A 17,297-nucleotide genomic window follows, 5' to 3' on the forward strand; every position below is an offset into this window, starting at 1 on the left:
CAATGAGCTGTAACCCCGGGTGACGGACGTTGATATCTATCCGGCAGCCATCTCTGACCACGATGCCGTGGAAATCACACTTAGAGTCCCTAACATTGGGAAGCCGCAGGGTCGATTGAGGCTGAGGGAATCTCTCCTGCAGCGCACGGCGACAGTCCAGCAACTTTGTAAAAGCATTGCGGACTACCTGGAGGTCAATGACCGCCCAGATACGGCGATGACAGCGGTGTGGGGGGCGTTGAAGGCAGTAGTGAGGGGAAAACTCATTGCTATCACGGCAGCGGAAACCAAAGACCGTAAGGCCAAAAGAGAATCACTGACAGCCAAGGTAGTGGAGTTGGAGCGCGTGCACTGCCGAACAGGCGCCCCGCGAATCTGGAAACAATTGACGGCAGCCAGGACTCAACTAGCGAGCCTCGATGTAGATCGGGTAGAAAATGCGGCTCTCAGGTTATGACACACATACTATGTGGGGGGGGGGAACAAGACAGGACGCCTCCTCACGAGTGCCTTGAGACCCAAAGTCCAGCGCTCAAACTACGACCTTATGCAACGGAGATGGGACGGAACTCCATGATGATGCACAAATTGCAGGGGCGTTTAGGGACTACTACGCGACACTATACAGGGCAGACCCCACGCTGGAAAACGGCACCGACACCTACTTACGAGGTGCGGCTACCACGGCGTTGACTGCGGCGATCAGCAGCTCCCTAGACGAACCCATACGAATTGAGGAGGTAATCAGTGCAATCTCCCGCCTTAGGCCACTAAAGGCACCGGGGCCGGACGGGTTTTCCGCCGGACTTTCCGCCCCCTACTAGCCCCGATTCTTACTAAACTTTTCAACTCGTTCCAGGGCCCGGCTCCATCCCACTGGATATGCTAGAGGCAGACGTAATAGTGCTGCCTAAGCCGGGCAAAGATACCACTCAATGCTCCGCTTACTGGCCGATTTCCCTGCTTAATCTTGACCTGAAACTCTTCACAGGAGTGTTGGCTTTGAGGCTTGGCCCTTGCCTCCTGGGGATTATAGAACCAGACCAATCGGGCTTTATCCCCGGAAGACAATGTAACGATAACACCAAATGCGTCCTCCACCTAATCGACAAAGCCCGTTTCCAACAGTGAGACTCAGTACTCTTAGCTATCGACGCTGAGAAAGCGTTCGATCGGGTCGATTGGAATTTTCTAGGGAAAGTTCTGCAACACTTCGGAGTGGGAAAGCGTTTCCAGGCATGGATTGCAAGCTGTTACCACCGCCCACAGGCCCGGATCCGTCTCAACGGTCAATGCTCCAGTCCCTTCGAAATACGAGGCACTAGGCAGGGATGCCCCCTCTTCCCCCTCCTATTCGAGCTCTATTTTGAGCCACTAGCACAGAGGGTGCGCGGCAACCTCAACATCCAAGGCATAACTTTTGGCGGGGAGCCTCACCAAATCGGCCTGGATGCTGACGACATCTTAGCGGCATTAGATAGCCCCGAGCGTTCAGTCTCGGCCTTCCTAGAGGAAATTGACAACTTCGGTAGAGTGTCTGGCTTTAAGGTTAACAAAGGGAAATCACTGCTACTGCCACTGGGTAAAAATGCCCACCTCCACCAAGCAACACCCGTGTACGGAGGAGGACTGCGAACTCAAAAGCAGATCTCCTACCTGGGCATTACTCTCACACCGTCGACGGAACAGACGGTAACTCTGAATTACACTAGAGTGACATCGCAAATCCATAGTGAGCTAAGTCGCTGGAAGAAGCGACCGCTGTCGCTGCCGGGGAGAATGGCAGCTGTAAAAATGTCGACGTTCCCCAAGATATTATATATCTTCCAGACCATTCCTGTGTCCCCACCGGCTGGGACTATTCAAACGTTGCAGACAGCACTACAGCAATTTATCTGGGGAGGGAAGAGACCTAGAATGAATAAACAACTAGCTTACCGGAAGATAGATGAGGGGGGCCTGGGGATCCCCAATCTACAACAATATTTTCAGGCGGTGCAGCTGAGGTTTCTGGTGGAGTGGTACAGACCCGAATCAGAGAAGAGGTGGCTCGTCCAAGATAGGGCAATGGCACAGACCTCTCTGTGGAAAATCCCTTTCCTTCGACGCACACATAGGCCACGATGTCTTCAGATATCGCCTATCACACAGACCGTACTGGAAGTGTGGGACTCGGTGGCCACTAGAAGGGAGCTTAAATCCTTCCCTTTGCCGCTAACCCCTTTATGGGACAACCCTGATTTCCCTCCCGGAACCAAAGCCCTGTCGTTTCCTCAATGGAGAGGCACCAGCTGCAGATCGGCGGCGCAGCTTTTTGACTTAGAGGGCTTCATGCCGCTCTCCACAGTGTCCCAAGCCAATGATGTCAAATCACCACAGCTTTTTCAATACTTTCAAATCAGACACTGGCTCACACAACCCGATACTGAGCCTATGGTAGGCAGGCGCATGACGAAATTCGAGAAGTGGCTCATCACAAAAGAGTTGGATTGCTGAAGTGGAGTGGTGTGGCTCACTGGTTAGAGGTGGCAGACCCGGAAGCAGAGAACGGCCCGGGACCAGGGTGCAATTCCCGACGCGGCAGGGTAGTTTACCAGGGTCAGCGGACTCGACAATTCTCGCCTCGGTGCCTACTCTAACCAGGGATCACACTCGGCAACTCTGGGCATTAAGCTTGCCTCATCTCTACAACGGCCCCCCACAGATGCCGGGGATGCCTGGTTTCACCTTGGAGATACCCAGAAGGGACCATCTCACAGGGAAAGCCAGGACGGGTTCCCCAGCGGTCTTCAGCGCCGGGACGCTTACGGGCAGCTGTGAGCTTTACAAGTCCCACACATTGCGGCCTGATTAACGATCTTTACCAGATGCTTCACCCTCCCCCCGGGGCACAACACACAGCTGGACAGAGATGCTGGGAAAAAGAACTAGGGAGGACACCGACGCTCCGAGACTGTCAATCCATATATTACAGGGCCAACCACACGGCTAGAAATACAGCAGGTAGAGAATCAGCTGTGAAGATCGCCACGTATTGGTATCTCACCCCGGCTAGGCTGCACAAAGGCAACCCGTCCAGGAGCCTGTCTTGTTGGAGAGGGTGCGGAGCAGAGGGCACGCTGACACACCTCCTATGGGACTGCACGGAAGTCACAGGGTATTTGTCGAAGATTCTCAACGACATTGATAGTTCCCTAGATACCGAAATTCCTAGGTTCCCTGCCTTCACATTAGGACTCCCGAACGCACTTACCTATCCGCTGAAGTCCGTCAGGGGGGGACAAATGGGACTGGCGCTATGGGCAGCAACCCAACATACCCTGTCTCTCTGGGGGACCAATACACGGCAACACACACGGGCTGGCTGCATAAACTCTGGCATACACTTGGGATGGAACGCATCCAAGCCACACTCACACAGTCCACTGCTACATTCCACACGGTCTGGCAACCTCTACTAGCACTTCTGTCCCAGGAATTTAACAAAATAACATGCCCAAGGTACCGCCGCCTTTTACGCCTGACAGACAACAGCCACGTCACCGCTGAACCTGAGAATAATTTACAACAAGGGGTGGTGATGGACAGAGTCTCTGAATTAAGCAGAGTACTCTCACCCAGTCAAGAGATCAGGGCTAGATCCAACACCGTTTTTTAGCTCATTGCACCATCCCAGTTTCAGAACCTGGCTGTATGCAAATTAGTCTGTCCCTGGCCCAGTGCATCATGGGAACAGGGCAGACCAGACTACAAAAGCCAATTCTTACACTGGGAAGGAAACAAGCTTCCGGGGACCGGTTTCTGCCATTTCAGGCGTCTTCGGCCCGGCTTGCTTGAATCCTGATGGTGCAATGAGCAAGGGACTCACATCTGAGTATACCCTTCCACGCTTAGGGTGGACAAAATTATTTACAACAAGGGGTGGTGATGGACAGAGTCTCTGAATTAAGCAGAGTACTCTCACCCAGTCAAGAGATCAGGGCTAGATCCAACACCGTTTTTTAGCTCATTGCACCATCCCAGTTTCAGAACCTGGCTGTATGCAAATTAGTCTGTCCCTGGCCCAGTGCATCATGGGAACAGGGCAGACCAGACTACAAAAGCCAATTCTTACACTGGGAAGGAAACAAGCTTCCGGGGACCGGTTTCTGCCATTTCAGGCGTCTTCGGCCCGGCTTGCTTAAATCCTGATGGTGCAATGAGCAAGGGACTCACATCTGAGTATACCCTTCCACGCTTAGGGTGGACAAAATTATTTACAACAAGGGGTGGTGATGGACAGAGTCTCTGAATTAAGCAGAGTACTCTCACCCAGTCAAGAGATCAGGGCTAGATCCAACACCGTTTTTTAGCTCATTGCACCATCCCAGTTTCAGAACCTGGCTGTATGCAAATTAGTCTGTCCCTGGCCCAGTGCATCATGGGAACAGGGCAGACCAGACTACAAAAGCCAATTCTTACACTGGGAAGGAAACAAGCTTCCGGGGACCGGTTTCTCCCATTTCAGGCGTCTTCGGCCCGGCTTGCTTGAATCCTGATGGTGCAATGAGCAAGGGATTCACATCTGAGTATACCCTTCCACGCTTAGGGTGGACAAAATTATTTACAACAAGGGTTCTGAAACTGGGATGATGCAGTGAGCTAAAAAACGGTGTTGGATCTAGCCCTGATCTCTTGACTGGGTGAGAGTTTTCTGCTTAATTCAGAGACTCTGTCCATCACCACCCCTTGTTGTTAATTGAACCTGAGAATAAGGCACAGTAAACGCGCCACACCTACAAGACATTTGCTTCACAAAAATCGGCACACTGGTGGGGGGTTTGTTAATATTGTTACTATCCACTTGGCATTGTAATGGACCACTGTCTGGAAACACAAATCCCAACGACGGCACACTACAGGGACTCCGGTTGGATCAGAGGACTCTAGTAGGTAATGAGACACGCTATACGAAACAAAGATGCCGGTTTGTCCTCTGCCTTCTTTTGTGTAGATTCCTTATGGCAATGTACTGCACTTGTTTTTTACTGAAACCAATAAAGAAATTTAAACCTAAACTGTGACAAAAAATTATTGGTAAATAAATAAATACATACGTAACATACCACATGGCAACTCATTTATGTGTCTAGCTAACATTTCATTGCTCATATGTTTGTTTATTTACACGAGCTCATATATATATATAAAATAAAAAAGAAGGGAGCCTACAGGTAAAATGGCTGACTCAATTCTCCATGCTGTATGCTTGGGGAGGTAGAAAGAAGAATGTGAATGTGCTCTGGCCAAAGCCCCTCTATGTATGTATATTATGTATGAATATTTAGGAAAGCAACGGTGAGACAGCTGCTAAAGAGGTTTAAGATACAAGCAACAAGCAGTAACCGATATTCACTTCCAAATAGCAACAGGCGCTCCAATAACCAAAAACATACATTGGTAAAGTCAATATGTTTCTCCTTTTGGTTTTGCCTGTGCGTTTGCCTATGCTGTTCAGCAAGGGTGCAATAAAATTACAATGAAAGACTGCTTTTACTCCTCAAAATAGGGGTCCTGCCAGTACCATGCAATGCCATGGTGCTACTTGTACATTGCAGTTAGAGGACTCTACTCTCAAATAGGAAGTGAAGGGGATTGCTCATACCTTCAGGAAAAGCGTTTGTGTCTTGCTGCAGAACTTGCCACAGGCATCCTGGCTGTAGGAGGAGAACATGATAGTGTGGGCCTTCACCCGGACGTAGGCCAAACGCTTGTCCTTGCACAACATCCAGATAATGACATCAGGCATGCTGATTTGAGGCTGCACATAGGCAAAGGGAGACAAAGCAAGCAGGAAAGGATGATTACATTTACATAATGCACTCTGTATCGACTGTTGTCTCTAGGCGCACAGGAGGTAAAAGTCTAAATTTGCATCTCAAAATGACTACTGACAGCAAATACATATGTATAGAATTGCCCGACATCCAGATAGTGAATTCTGATATCACATGTTTATATGCATACAGTTTAACATATGCCTCACTCCACATAACACTATTCCACATTTTCCCATGGCCTCCCTGTTCATCTCCACCGTGATACCCCAAACTTGACTTACAACTTTGCTGCCATGTCACAGACTGAATTGGTCTGCCTTGGAGATGTAGGGAAGCCAAGGGTGCTGGCATAAGGAGGTCTATGATTAAGGGGAATCTGCATCGCACTCATAATCCCCAAGTATGAAGGATTTCCACGGAACATGGAGAAGATGGTTGGAGAATCTCATCTATAATGTCGATATACCCTTTTGTCGTAAACACAAGAGAACCTGTAGACATATAATCTGTGTTAATTAGATATATGCGTGAGGCACTGGTGCCTATTTAGGCACTAACACCTATCAGAAGTTAAACGCAAAACACACCAACTCCTGGATCTCCACTGCCAATATCCAATGCTTCATTTGTAAAAGAATTTGTGCTGGGCCCAAGGTTTTCTCAGTAGGCCACTGCTGGTGTTCCCGAATGACTTGACTGCTAAATATCAAGGTTTTCTAGTGTTGATTCCACCTTGCCTTTTTAATCTACCCCCTGCACTCCCTACTCCGTTATTTCACTTTCATCATTTGTTTTTCATCCCTTATTTCTCTTTGTTTTCCTTTCTTTCTCTTACTCCCTCTTTCTGCCTTTAGGAGCTTGTTTTTACTCTTGCTCTTTGTCAAAGTCTGATAATGAAAAATAAGTCCTGGTTCCCAAAAATGTGTGCCGGTGGGCCCCACCTGCAACCACCGGCTCAAATTAAGTACTATGAACAGATGTAATTTCATTGTATTTTTATGATTGTGTTTTCTACAGTCAAAGTCATAATAGAAAAATTAATTAACTTTAATTGTAGTTCTTGAGTACTGGTATTTTTCATAGATTCACATGCCTGAATCCCCGTCTAAGAACTTGGAACCCCCAGTACCTTTACAATAGCATTCTAAAGTCAAACATAGCCGAAAGGCTGCAATCACTGTCACTTGAGTAGCCTACACTTATCAATAAAAAAAGCACCAAACTTCTGCCAATCAGTTTCAAGCAGACTGAAGACCACACCCTGCAGAGAGCATCATCTAGTGCAGACTAGAGTGAAGGATTATAATTTTCTCTAGAGCTTCTAGAGGCAAGTAACACAGGGGACAAGTGACTCTGGAGAACTACAGAGTGGGCGCCAGACTCCATCAAGCCTGAAAATGATGCACACTCACAGTGGTTGCTGATAATTCGAGATTGTGTTCATGGAATTACAAATCATCTCAGCAAAACATGGAAAGAGTACCCGATGTGTTTCGCCTTATCAACTGCTTTGCTCAGGAGTGACGGGCCGAGTTAAGCACTATACTGAATATCAATAAACAACAGAAAGTGAAAAAGCACACACAAGTCAAATACATTACATTTGACCATACTGTGGTGTGTGTATATATATATATATACAAACCAATTCTGACTCAATACAGATCAGACACCGACACAGGGGTAGCGTCGCTATTCCATCCTTTCATTTATTTTGATTCTTTCTTGCTATGATGCGTTTCGGCATACCTGCATTGTTCACATTGGCAGCCGTAAAAATACAAGATACTTTATTTAAACAGAGCACTGCGGTCACATGACCCAGTGATTCAATGGCTATGGAAGACAAACAGTCTATGCTGCTGCCAATACATAGTATACACTTTCAGAAAACGGCATAACAACAATTCCATCATTATTGTCAACACCATGTCAATTAATATAAAGATTTTTAACTTGAAAATCTCAGTGTAGTACTCATTTTTCTTTACATACCACAGTATGACTATTCAGAACAAATGCTCTACTTGATTTCACTGGTTTAAAATCTCACAAGCGACGCCCATCACTGTTGGGTCTTTTGGCATTAAATAGCATATATTATAAAACCATATTAATCTTAAAATCACGATGTTTAAAATTATATGAATATTTATACATTTATAAAGGAAGTCACAAAGTTAATTGGAGGAGCAGCATATGAAGTAAAGTGCAAGTGAAAATGTCATGATTTAATTCCTCATATGGATTGGATTTTGTATTTACTATGTTGAGAGGTGTTCTGAAAACATCCTCTTTTCACTTTCCACCAGTCCACCTGCCAATAAAAAGATAAATATCTCTCCTTTAGATACATGCTCAACCTATTATATAACGCAAATGTTATACAACAGTTAAAAGAGACAGATGAATTCAGTTCTTATAAAGTACTAGTGCTTTACAGTACTGAAACAACATTCATATCTCCTCTCATTGTGCACATTTCGCTGTTTAAAGTGCAAGTGATTTTAATATAAGATTTAATTAGTTCCTGGTGGATTATTTGTGAAAGATCAATTTAAAAAAAGACCTCTTTTGTTAGAGTTTAAATTTATAATCCAATCTCTAAAGAAATTTGTATTCATACTTGTGTGTCTCCCACTCTCTGTTCAATATTAAAATGATCATACTGCAATGGAAGGCTCAATCATGTCAAATGAACGTGCAGATCCTCGTCAGCATTCAATCCATACGGATTTTTTGAGTTAAACAGCATTATGTACTTTGACTCAAGTTAGCGGAGTCTCCTCTCTCTATTTCCACCTCTTTTCAATTTTTGTACTTGATCAATAGCAAAGTACACTCAATCATTAATGTTTCCTTTGTGCACCTCATTGATATGTCAGGCTACAGCATAACTTTTGTCATTATTTTTTACCGCCCTAAGGTGCTGCAAAATACGGATGTGCACCTGATGAATCGTGCTCCTAACATACATTTTGATGCAAGAGCATTGAATGATATAGATCATATGGTCGCTTTAACAGTTTAATACAATTCGTATTTTCTATGGACTACTCATCACTGGAGTTATGACTTGTCGTTCATTCTTACCAAACCTACATGCTTTGCACTTAAAGCATTTGTGGAAGCCAGGACTGGCCAATTTCTGGGTTGGTTTTAAATAAGTAATTTCTCATGGACCTGGCTTTATAAAAAGTCACCATACGTTTACGTGATATCCTTACCTGTAACATAGGGTCTTGTTTCATGAGATACCAATGCCTACACAGGCTATCTCTCACTTTAGCCTGGTAGGCATTGTATCCAGTAATCATCCTGATTTGACTTCCGGTGCTCTTTTTCTTTTCTTTTGCCTTCACTGTGTCAGGTTTCAGTAGTCTATCCCTTTCAATCTTATCAACTTTGTTTTTAGCCTGCTCTAATGTCTTGTGTTTTTACCCTGTTGGCGAAAACCTTTCAGTGAGGCCATCCTGTGCTTCATGTACGGCAGTGCTTTCGCTAAAGTTTTGCTTCATTCTCAAATGCTCCGGGTATGGTATAATTAATTTCAAACTTGGTGGGTGGAAGCTCTGGGCATGCAGGATTGTGTCCCAGCAGTGGGTTTCCTGTATGTGCGGGTGTGGATCATTCCTTGTTTCACAATTCTTCGAGATCCAGATATGTAACACTGGATTTACTGATGTGTTCACTAAATTTTAAGTTTAAATCATTGTCATTAATATCCTGTATAAATGCCAATTCTGTTGATCCATCCCATAAAATGAAAAGATCATCTATGAAACAAATCCACGTGATTATGTGTTCATCTCATATTCGGCTATATTTGGTTTTGAGCACCTGCTCCTCCCACCAGCCCATATGCAAATTAGCATAGCTAGGGGCGAAGCAGGTGCCCATCGACGTGCCCTGTAGCTGCCTGTAGGTGTCTCCTCCAAATATGAAATGATTATTTGTCAGGCACAGTCTACACATTTCAACTAGCATGTTTGTATGCTGATATAGATTGGTGGGTCTTGTGCTAAAAAAATGCTGTATTGCCCGCAAGCCATAATCGTGAGCTATACTGGTATGAAGTCTAACGATGTCTAAAGTGATCAAGAGATATGTTTCTTTCCAGGCCATTGTGTCTATCTTGTTCAAAAAATCTCTTGTATCCTGTATATATGCAGGCAATACTTGGACATATGTTTGTAAGAATGAGTCTAAGTATCTTGACGTTGGCTCAAATAAACTGCCATTGGCTGAAATTATCAACGCCCAGGTAGTTTTTCTTTATCCTTGTGATTTTTGGGAATCAGATATAAGATGGTTAATATTGGATTGTCTACTTTTAAAAACAGATATTCAGTTTGTGTAAGTAGTCCTAGTACTCGCCATCTAGCGAAGTGTTTTAGGTATTTCTCTTTAACCTCAGATATGTTACTTTCTGGAACTTTAAGGTAACACTTTTTGTCCTTCAATTGTGACATTGCCTCGAAGTTTTATGCTTCTAGTGGCCAGAGGACAAGGTTCCCACCTTTATCGGCCTGTCTAACCACTATATCTTGTTTGTTTTTTATTTTGGTGATCACTGCTTGATAATATTTTTCAAAATTACTATCATTCTTCAAAAAATCTCTACTTGAACTAAAAGATAGATCTTTTAAATCTTTAATAACTAAATCTGAAAATATATCTAAAGCATTTCTAGGTGTATTTGGCGTAAATGTAGATTTGGGTCTAAATGGGGTTTTAATGCTATCATACACATCCCTGCATAGTAAATCGGTTGTTTGACTCACAGTTTCCATTCCTTCAAGGGGCTGGTTCTGCGGCCTATGGCTGGCAGGACGTCCTTGGCCACGAAAGGGGCGAAAAGCAGAAGTTTGCTGGTGCTGGCCTGACAGGCCTGAGGACTTGACTATAGCCCTGGAGGCCTTGAAACGCTCAAGCGCACTGTCTGCTTTGTCGCCAAAGAAGCGACGGCCATCGAAGGGCATGTCCATGAGCGTGGCCTGGACATCGCCCGAGAAATTGGCGGACCTCAGCCAGGCGTGGCGCGAACCGCCACTGTCATGGAAATCGCCCTTCCCAGCGAGTCCGTGGTATCCAGTCCACACCTGATAGAGTAGTGTGCTGCATCCTACCCCTCCGCAAGGGCTTGGGCGAGCCGGGCCCGGGCCTCCTACGGGCACTGGGGCAGCACATCCGCAACCGTGTCCTACAAGGAGTGGGTATAACGGCCCAAAAGGCAAGCGGTGTTGATAGACGGCAACCCAAAACTCAGTGAAGAGAACAGTTTCTTGCCGAACTGATCAAACCATTTGGATTCCCGATCCAGGGGAACCGTCGGGAATGCGGTCTGGGACGTAGATGCCTGGATCACCAGGCTCTTAGGAGTGGGGTGTACGGACAGAAAGCTAGGGTCGCGCGGAGCCGGGCGGTGGCGTCGGGCCACGTTCCTTTCCACAGGGGGCACTGTGGAGGGCTTGGACCAGGTATCCAACAGAACGTCCGTGAGAGCTTCATTGAACGGCAGCAGAGGCTTCGAGGAGCTTACTGGCACCTCAGTGAGGAGGTTAGTCCTCACGGCCACAGCAGGGAGCTCAAGAGCCAAGGCCTTGGCTGCCCTGCGCAACACCACACCATAGGTAGCACCCTCCTCTGTAGCCACGGAGGGAGGAGAGATGAATCCAGTGTCGGGCAAAGTGTCCAAACCACTGGCCTCCCCTAGCTCATCTGCCCAGTCCTGGCTTATCTGGCACTGCTGTGCCAGAGGGTCCTCAGACCCCTCCCAGTCCTCCCCTCCATCCGTGTACTGGTATACAGGCTGGAATGACGGAGCCGGGTTGCAGGTGAAGGCTTCACCCATCGATGCCGGAGATGGCGCCGAGACGCGACGGTTTGACGCCGGACCCGGACTGAAACCGGGGTCGACGTCGTCCGAGGACGTCACCGGGAGTGACACCAATGGGGTCGGCGACAACGGAGGAGTCGTAAGGTCAACTGGTGTCGACTGGGATCCGGGCCCGGATCCCACGGGGGCCCGATGGCATCAGGACCGAAGTCGCTGATGGCGCTGGGCCGGAGCCACCGGCCCGCCGAGGCCCAAAGGCGTGCCAGCAGGCCTCAACGGAAGGAAGTGAGGCCTCATGGCAATGAGGAAGTCACGAATCTCCTCTGGCGTCGCTCGCAGGCCAGGGACCGCAGGGTAGGGTCCTGGAGGCAGAGCTTGCGGCTCCGACGGAGCCGCGGGGGCGGTGTCACCCAAACTCTCGGCCGCGTCGCACGAGGGGAGTCAGAAGAGTCATGACGCCTCTTCGACTTCTTCTTGGAGTGCCTCGACTTACCGGAGGTCTTGGAGCCCGTCGACTGATGATGATCACTCGTTGAGCGACGACTGTGGCTCCGCAACCGGTCCCTCAACTTCTTCCTCGACCGGGACCTCAAGCAGCGCGGAGCTGACTGCCGGATCTCGAGTAGCTTGCGGGACCGCTCCCGCCTAGCTTTCGACGTCAAGGCCCGGCATTCGGAGCACGACTTGACGTCGTGGTCGGCCCCAAGGCAGTAGAGACACCGATGGTGGGGGTTGGTCACCGACATCAGGCGGTGACAGGCGTTGCACAGCTTGAAGCCAGGCATCCCTACGGCACCAGGAGTCGAAGTCGACTCGAAAAAAGAGATCCAAAATAGATCAAAAAGGTAGTCAAAAAATGACTAAATGTACTGCTTTTCCCGGATCTGCACTTGCTGGCGTGGAAAAAAAAAAACTGACGTCAGCGTGCGAGGGCGGCATCTAAGTACTCCGACGACGTCATCCCGGCAATCACGACGCCGATGATGGACACGGAGCCGCAGACGACGCCTACCGAAACGCAAGGGTACTGCTGACGAAAACTTTCCGGATCCAGCCTGACGACTGGGGATATTCTAAGGTAAGGAATTTAACACTAACCGTTTCTTTCAGAAACTGTAAATCAAGGAATAATCCCATATCACCAACCTCAAGCTTGTCTACTTCTTCTCTTTCTTCTCATGTTTTTTCAGCATAACGTTTGCTATTATGGAAGAATTTTTTAAGCTTCAATTTTTGTACAAACTTTAAAAAGTCAATGCACGTCTGAGTATAGTTGAAATTAGTGCGCTTACAGAATGAAAGCCCCAATGATAAAATCTTTGTGTCTTTGTCTGCTAGACTCAGATCTGTCAAGGTGACCACTGTTATTGTTGCTTCTTCCATCCTCTGCGTTGATTCATATCCTTCTTCCTCGCCCCTGAGCGCAGCTCCATTCCCACTCTGCCTGTTTTTGCGTTTCCTTGATTTTTTTTTTCTGTATCCCTGTGAGTTTGATCTGAAGTTTTGAGTCCGGTCTACATATAAAAAACAGAGTTCCTCAATTACAGATGGTGGGTTATCAAGGGGTCCCATGTGTTGATGTCCATCTTCAGAGGCTGTGTCAATATAATATATATATATATATATATATATATATATATATATTCACTGAAAAAACCATAGGTTATAGACCATATATAGTTAGGAATTAGCATTTACAAAACCTTGAAAATTCACTGAAAAAACCATAGGTTATACACCATATATAGTTAGGAATTAGCATTTAAAAAACCTTATTTTACTCACACAAAACCATTGAAATTCCATATATAGTTAGTTGCACTAACTATATATCGCGCACCCGCAATCCACTGCTGATCATGTCACATATTACATCATTCATGACATGGTCAGTGACATCACTGATGACATCACTGATGACATCTCATTTGACATCAATGACCACATCACTGATGATATCATTCATGTGACAATACAATGCATCTCCTCACGTTTTAATATAACCTCTGTTTCACCCAGTGTTAAATACAGAGTATAATTTTTGAAACCATTGACACACCAATACTAGTTACTACATACGTACTCACTGATTCCTACGTCTACACACACATTCACTCATTCACCCATACAATCATTCATACATACAATCACTCATCTTTACAACACTATCATATGCACTCATACACCTATACAGACACTTACACTCTGCCACTCATCCATGGAGTTACTCACACACCTAGTCAGTCCTGTAAAGAATCAATCACACTTCCATTTTCTTGTCTATACAGTTAAACATAGAGCACCTTACATTTTCAAACATATACTAACACATACTTACTTTCTTATACAATCATTGATACAAGTACACATTGATCTGCACAGAGTCACACACCTCCCAGCCAGCCACACACACACTCAGTCTCCTATACAAATACTTGGACAATCAATCAATAACCCATATAGTTAATCATATAGCTACTGATCAACACATGCAGCAGTTTACAGAACAACAGACATAATGATGCACAAATTAAGACAGTTTAGTCACTAACCCATGCACTCAGTGAGACACATTTAATCACTCACTCATACATTCAGTCATGCACCTACTAAATCCTTCGTCCAGACACTTATACATCTACTCATTCTTCAATATGTAAAACATATTTAAACTTTACAGAAACACACAGTCACTGGATGATGTCATCAGTGATCTCATCAGTGATGTCATTTGAGATGTCATCAGTGATGTCATCAGTGATGTCACTGACCATGTCATGAATGATGTAATATGTGACATGATCAGCAGTGGATTGCGGGTGCGCGATATATAGTTAGTGCAACTAACTATATATGGAATTTCAATGGTTTTGTGTGAGTAAAATAAGGTTTTTTAAATGCTAATTCCTAACTATATATGGTGTATAACCTATGGTTTTTTCAGTGAATTTTCAAGGTTTTGTAAATGCTAATTCCTAACTATATATGGTCTATAACCTATGGTTTTTTCAGTGAATTTCAATGGTTTTTTAATAGCAAATATCATAAGCTGTCGAATGTCAAGTACGTGGTAAGTAAAAACATTTTCGTGTTTATGCACACTGATCTGCTTTGAATGCTGCCCCCCACCCCTCATTTCTATTAGGAGTACTCTCTCTTTGCAGATAGTGAAGGGTAGTTAACGCAGCCCTTTGCCCCCTTTGTAATCCGTCGTGCCTGCTTCTCTCTCCATTTGATTGATTGTTCTCTTTGGTTCATTCTCTATTTACAAACAAGCACAGAGTCGCAATACTCTGTTTAGTCTTTGCAGATAGCGAAAAATCGTGTAAAAAAACAAAAGGAATCGAGCAAAATCAGTAGGCCACTAATGGGATCTCTTTTTGACCTCGCTAAAATAGAAACATTAGGAACAACCTGTTGAAAATAGCAATGCGTATGTACATAAGCGGCGTTCATTTGTGTTCACAGTACCCCTTGTTGATTGTTTCAATCGAGCATTGAATTGTTCGAAGTTAATTCTCTTAAGGATCTTCTCTACCTGCAAACGAGGAAGAATAGGAATATTCTCTCTCCCTTTGCAGATAGTGAAGGGTAGGTAACGCAAGCCTTTAACACGTCGTACCTATTTCATTCCTCATTGATTGATTGATTGTCCGAACATTGACTGTTTGGGAATTAGTTCTTTTTGGAGGTATTCCCTGTTTGCAAATAAACGTAGGAAAATCTTTGCAAGTAGTGAAAGGGTACGTAATGCGGACCTTTCTCCCCCGTTGTAATCTGTCATGCCTATCTACTCCCCACTGATTGATGCACCTTTTTCACCCGGACCATTTACTAGAGATACGTCATCTGGCCCGACCAGAGAGCACCCCTAGTGAAAAGGACATATGCAATAATAACGAAGTGATCACTGTATCCTGTTAACAGAAACTTAACCATGAAACAACCTGGAAAGAAAAAAATAGGAAAACGAAAATCAGTAGGCCACTGATGAACATGAACTTTTATTAAACAACGAACAAAGAAACGATAACATAACGTAATGATAAAACCTATTAATGTCCTAGAAACAAGAAAACGTTAAAATATGCCAGTGGTGAGAGACCAGGAAAACAGTAAGAGGAACCAAATCACCCCTCGCTGTCCCACCGCCTGCCACGCCAAAAAAATCGATAGACTAGGGAAAATGCAAGTCAGTAGAACATCCGCCCCCACTCTGGAAACTTCCAAGGTGGGGCAGGGTTCCGGCTACGCCCAGCCGGGAGCAGCCCATATAAGGCAGGTCCTGCTGCCACGCCTCGGCCAGGAGATCCTAACGTAGGGTGTAGCCGGAGGAGAGGCCGAGGCCAGCGGGACCCGGCCAGGGGATTGCCTTTACAATGCTGAACAGTTGCAGGGGGGGGGGGAATGTCTCCTCGACCCTCCCCTCTCTCTCCCAGTCCGGCCGCGGTGGCCCTTGAGAGTTGCAGGTAGTCCCGCCACATGCTCTTCCGGTCCGGCCACCAACGGTCGGGGGGCCGAGGCCGACGGGATCCGGCTGCAGCCGATAAACCAAGAAACCCGTTCATGGGGCCAGAGCCAGGGGCGTCCGGCCGACATCCACCGGAAGCCCGGCCCGAAGACGGACGGGACACTTCTTTCTTTTATAATGGCTGCGACAACACTGGGGGGGGATGTCTTGCACATGCCTCCGACCCCCCCCCCCCCTCGTCCTCATCGCCTGGTCCGGCCATAACAAATCTCAAGCGAGACGCCGTGGGGTGCACTGGGAGGGAGAGACGGTGCGAACAGGCCTCTCCCGCCTCCCCAGGTGGAGGCTTCCCAGCTGCACCCTCAGCGCTCCAGGCGCCCGGAAAAGGGTTCTTCCACTGTGGCCATGCTGCAACGTCTCGCCCGGCAGGGTGGAGCCCGTCCGCTCATGTGACCCCGCGATCGCCGGTAGCTGCCGAACTCTCAAAATGGCGGTCGACCTGGCAAGAGCGGGCCCAGCATAAAGAAATGGCCCGGTCACTGGTTGACTCCACCACCGTAGTCCTCCACGACCTTGAAGATTCTAGAGGAGCCGCGGGAGTCTCCGACCCCCGATGGGGAATGACTGCCATGATCGCCCGTGGAGTGACGAAACTGTATCCGCGGGACGTCGGCGCTCCCATGCTGGCGCCAGCCTCACTTTGAATTACTAGAATCCTGCAGACCTCACTTCCGGTGAAAGCACAGTGTGACCCGGTAGGAAAAATTATTGCACCCCCTCCCCTTTTTGACTGATAGTTCAAACCACCGATCCTTTCCTTTGCCCTTTTAATGGAACTTTGGACTGCCTCCCCCTCTTTTACATTTTCTAGAGAAAACAAAACATTAACCACTACATTAGCATAGCAGTTGACACCAGAACTGTTTTCAAATTGAAAACCAACAACATCTTCAACAGAATCCTTTTTGTTTCTGCTGTGACCCTGCTACAGCACAGGCATTGTCCCCAGCAGTAATTCTGCAATGCCGGCAAGAATAGCTGTGGTGCCTACTGGACTCACTCACCCCCGCGGCGCCCCACGCCGTTTTTTGCTGGGCGGCAACTTACTAGACATCACTTTCGTGCCATCTAGATTTCAGCGCGTTCTGCTGCCTTGGAACTATTCGCA

The 17,297-nt window shown here is 46.5% G+C and overlaps 1 protein-coding gene across 3 annotated transcripts in view; it reads right to left on the reverse strand.

Moving 5' to 3' along the window:
- Positions 1 to 17,297, reverse strand: part of LOC144792107 (myoferlin-like) — a 3,514,236-nt gene that overhangs the window by 3,410,581 nt on the left and 86,358 nt on the right. For all 3 annotated transcript variants that reach the window (XM_078666976.1, XM_078666975.1, XM_078666977.1), the window contains exon 2: positions 5,645 to 5,800. In XM_078666976.1, the coding sequence (XP_078523102.1) occupies positions 5,645 to 5,788 (144 nt within the window). In that variant the 5' untranslated portion in view covers positions 5,789 to 5,800. The remainder of the gene's footprint in view (positions 1 to 5,644; positions 5,801 to 17,297) is intronic.

Source organism: Lissotriton helveticus, chromosome 11, assembly GCF_964261635.1.
Source record: "Lissotriton helveticus chromosome 11, aLisHel1.1, whole genome shotgun sequence".
Classification (NCBI taxonomy): Eukaryota; Metazoa; Chordata; class Amphibia; order Caudata; family Salamandridae; genus Lissotriton; species Lissotriton helveticus.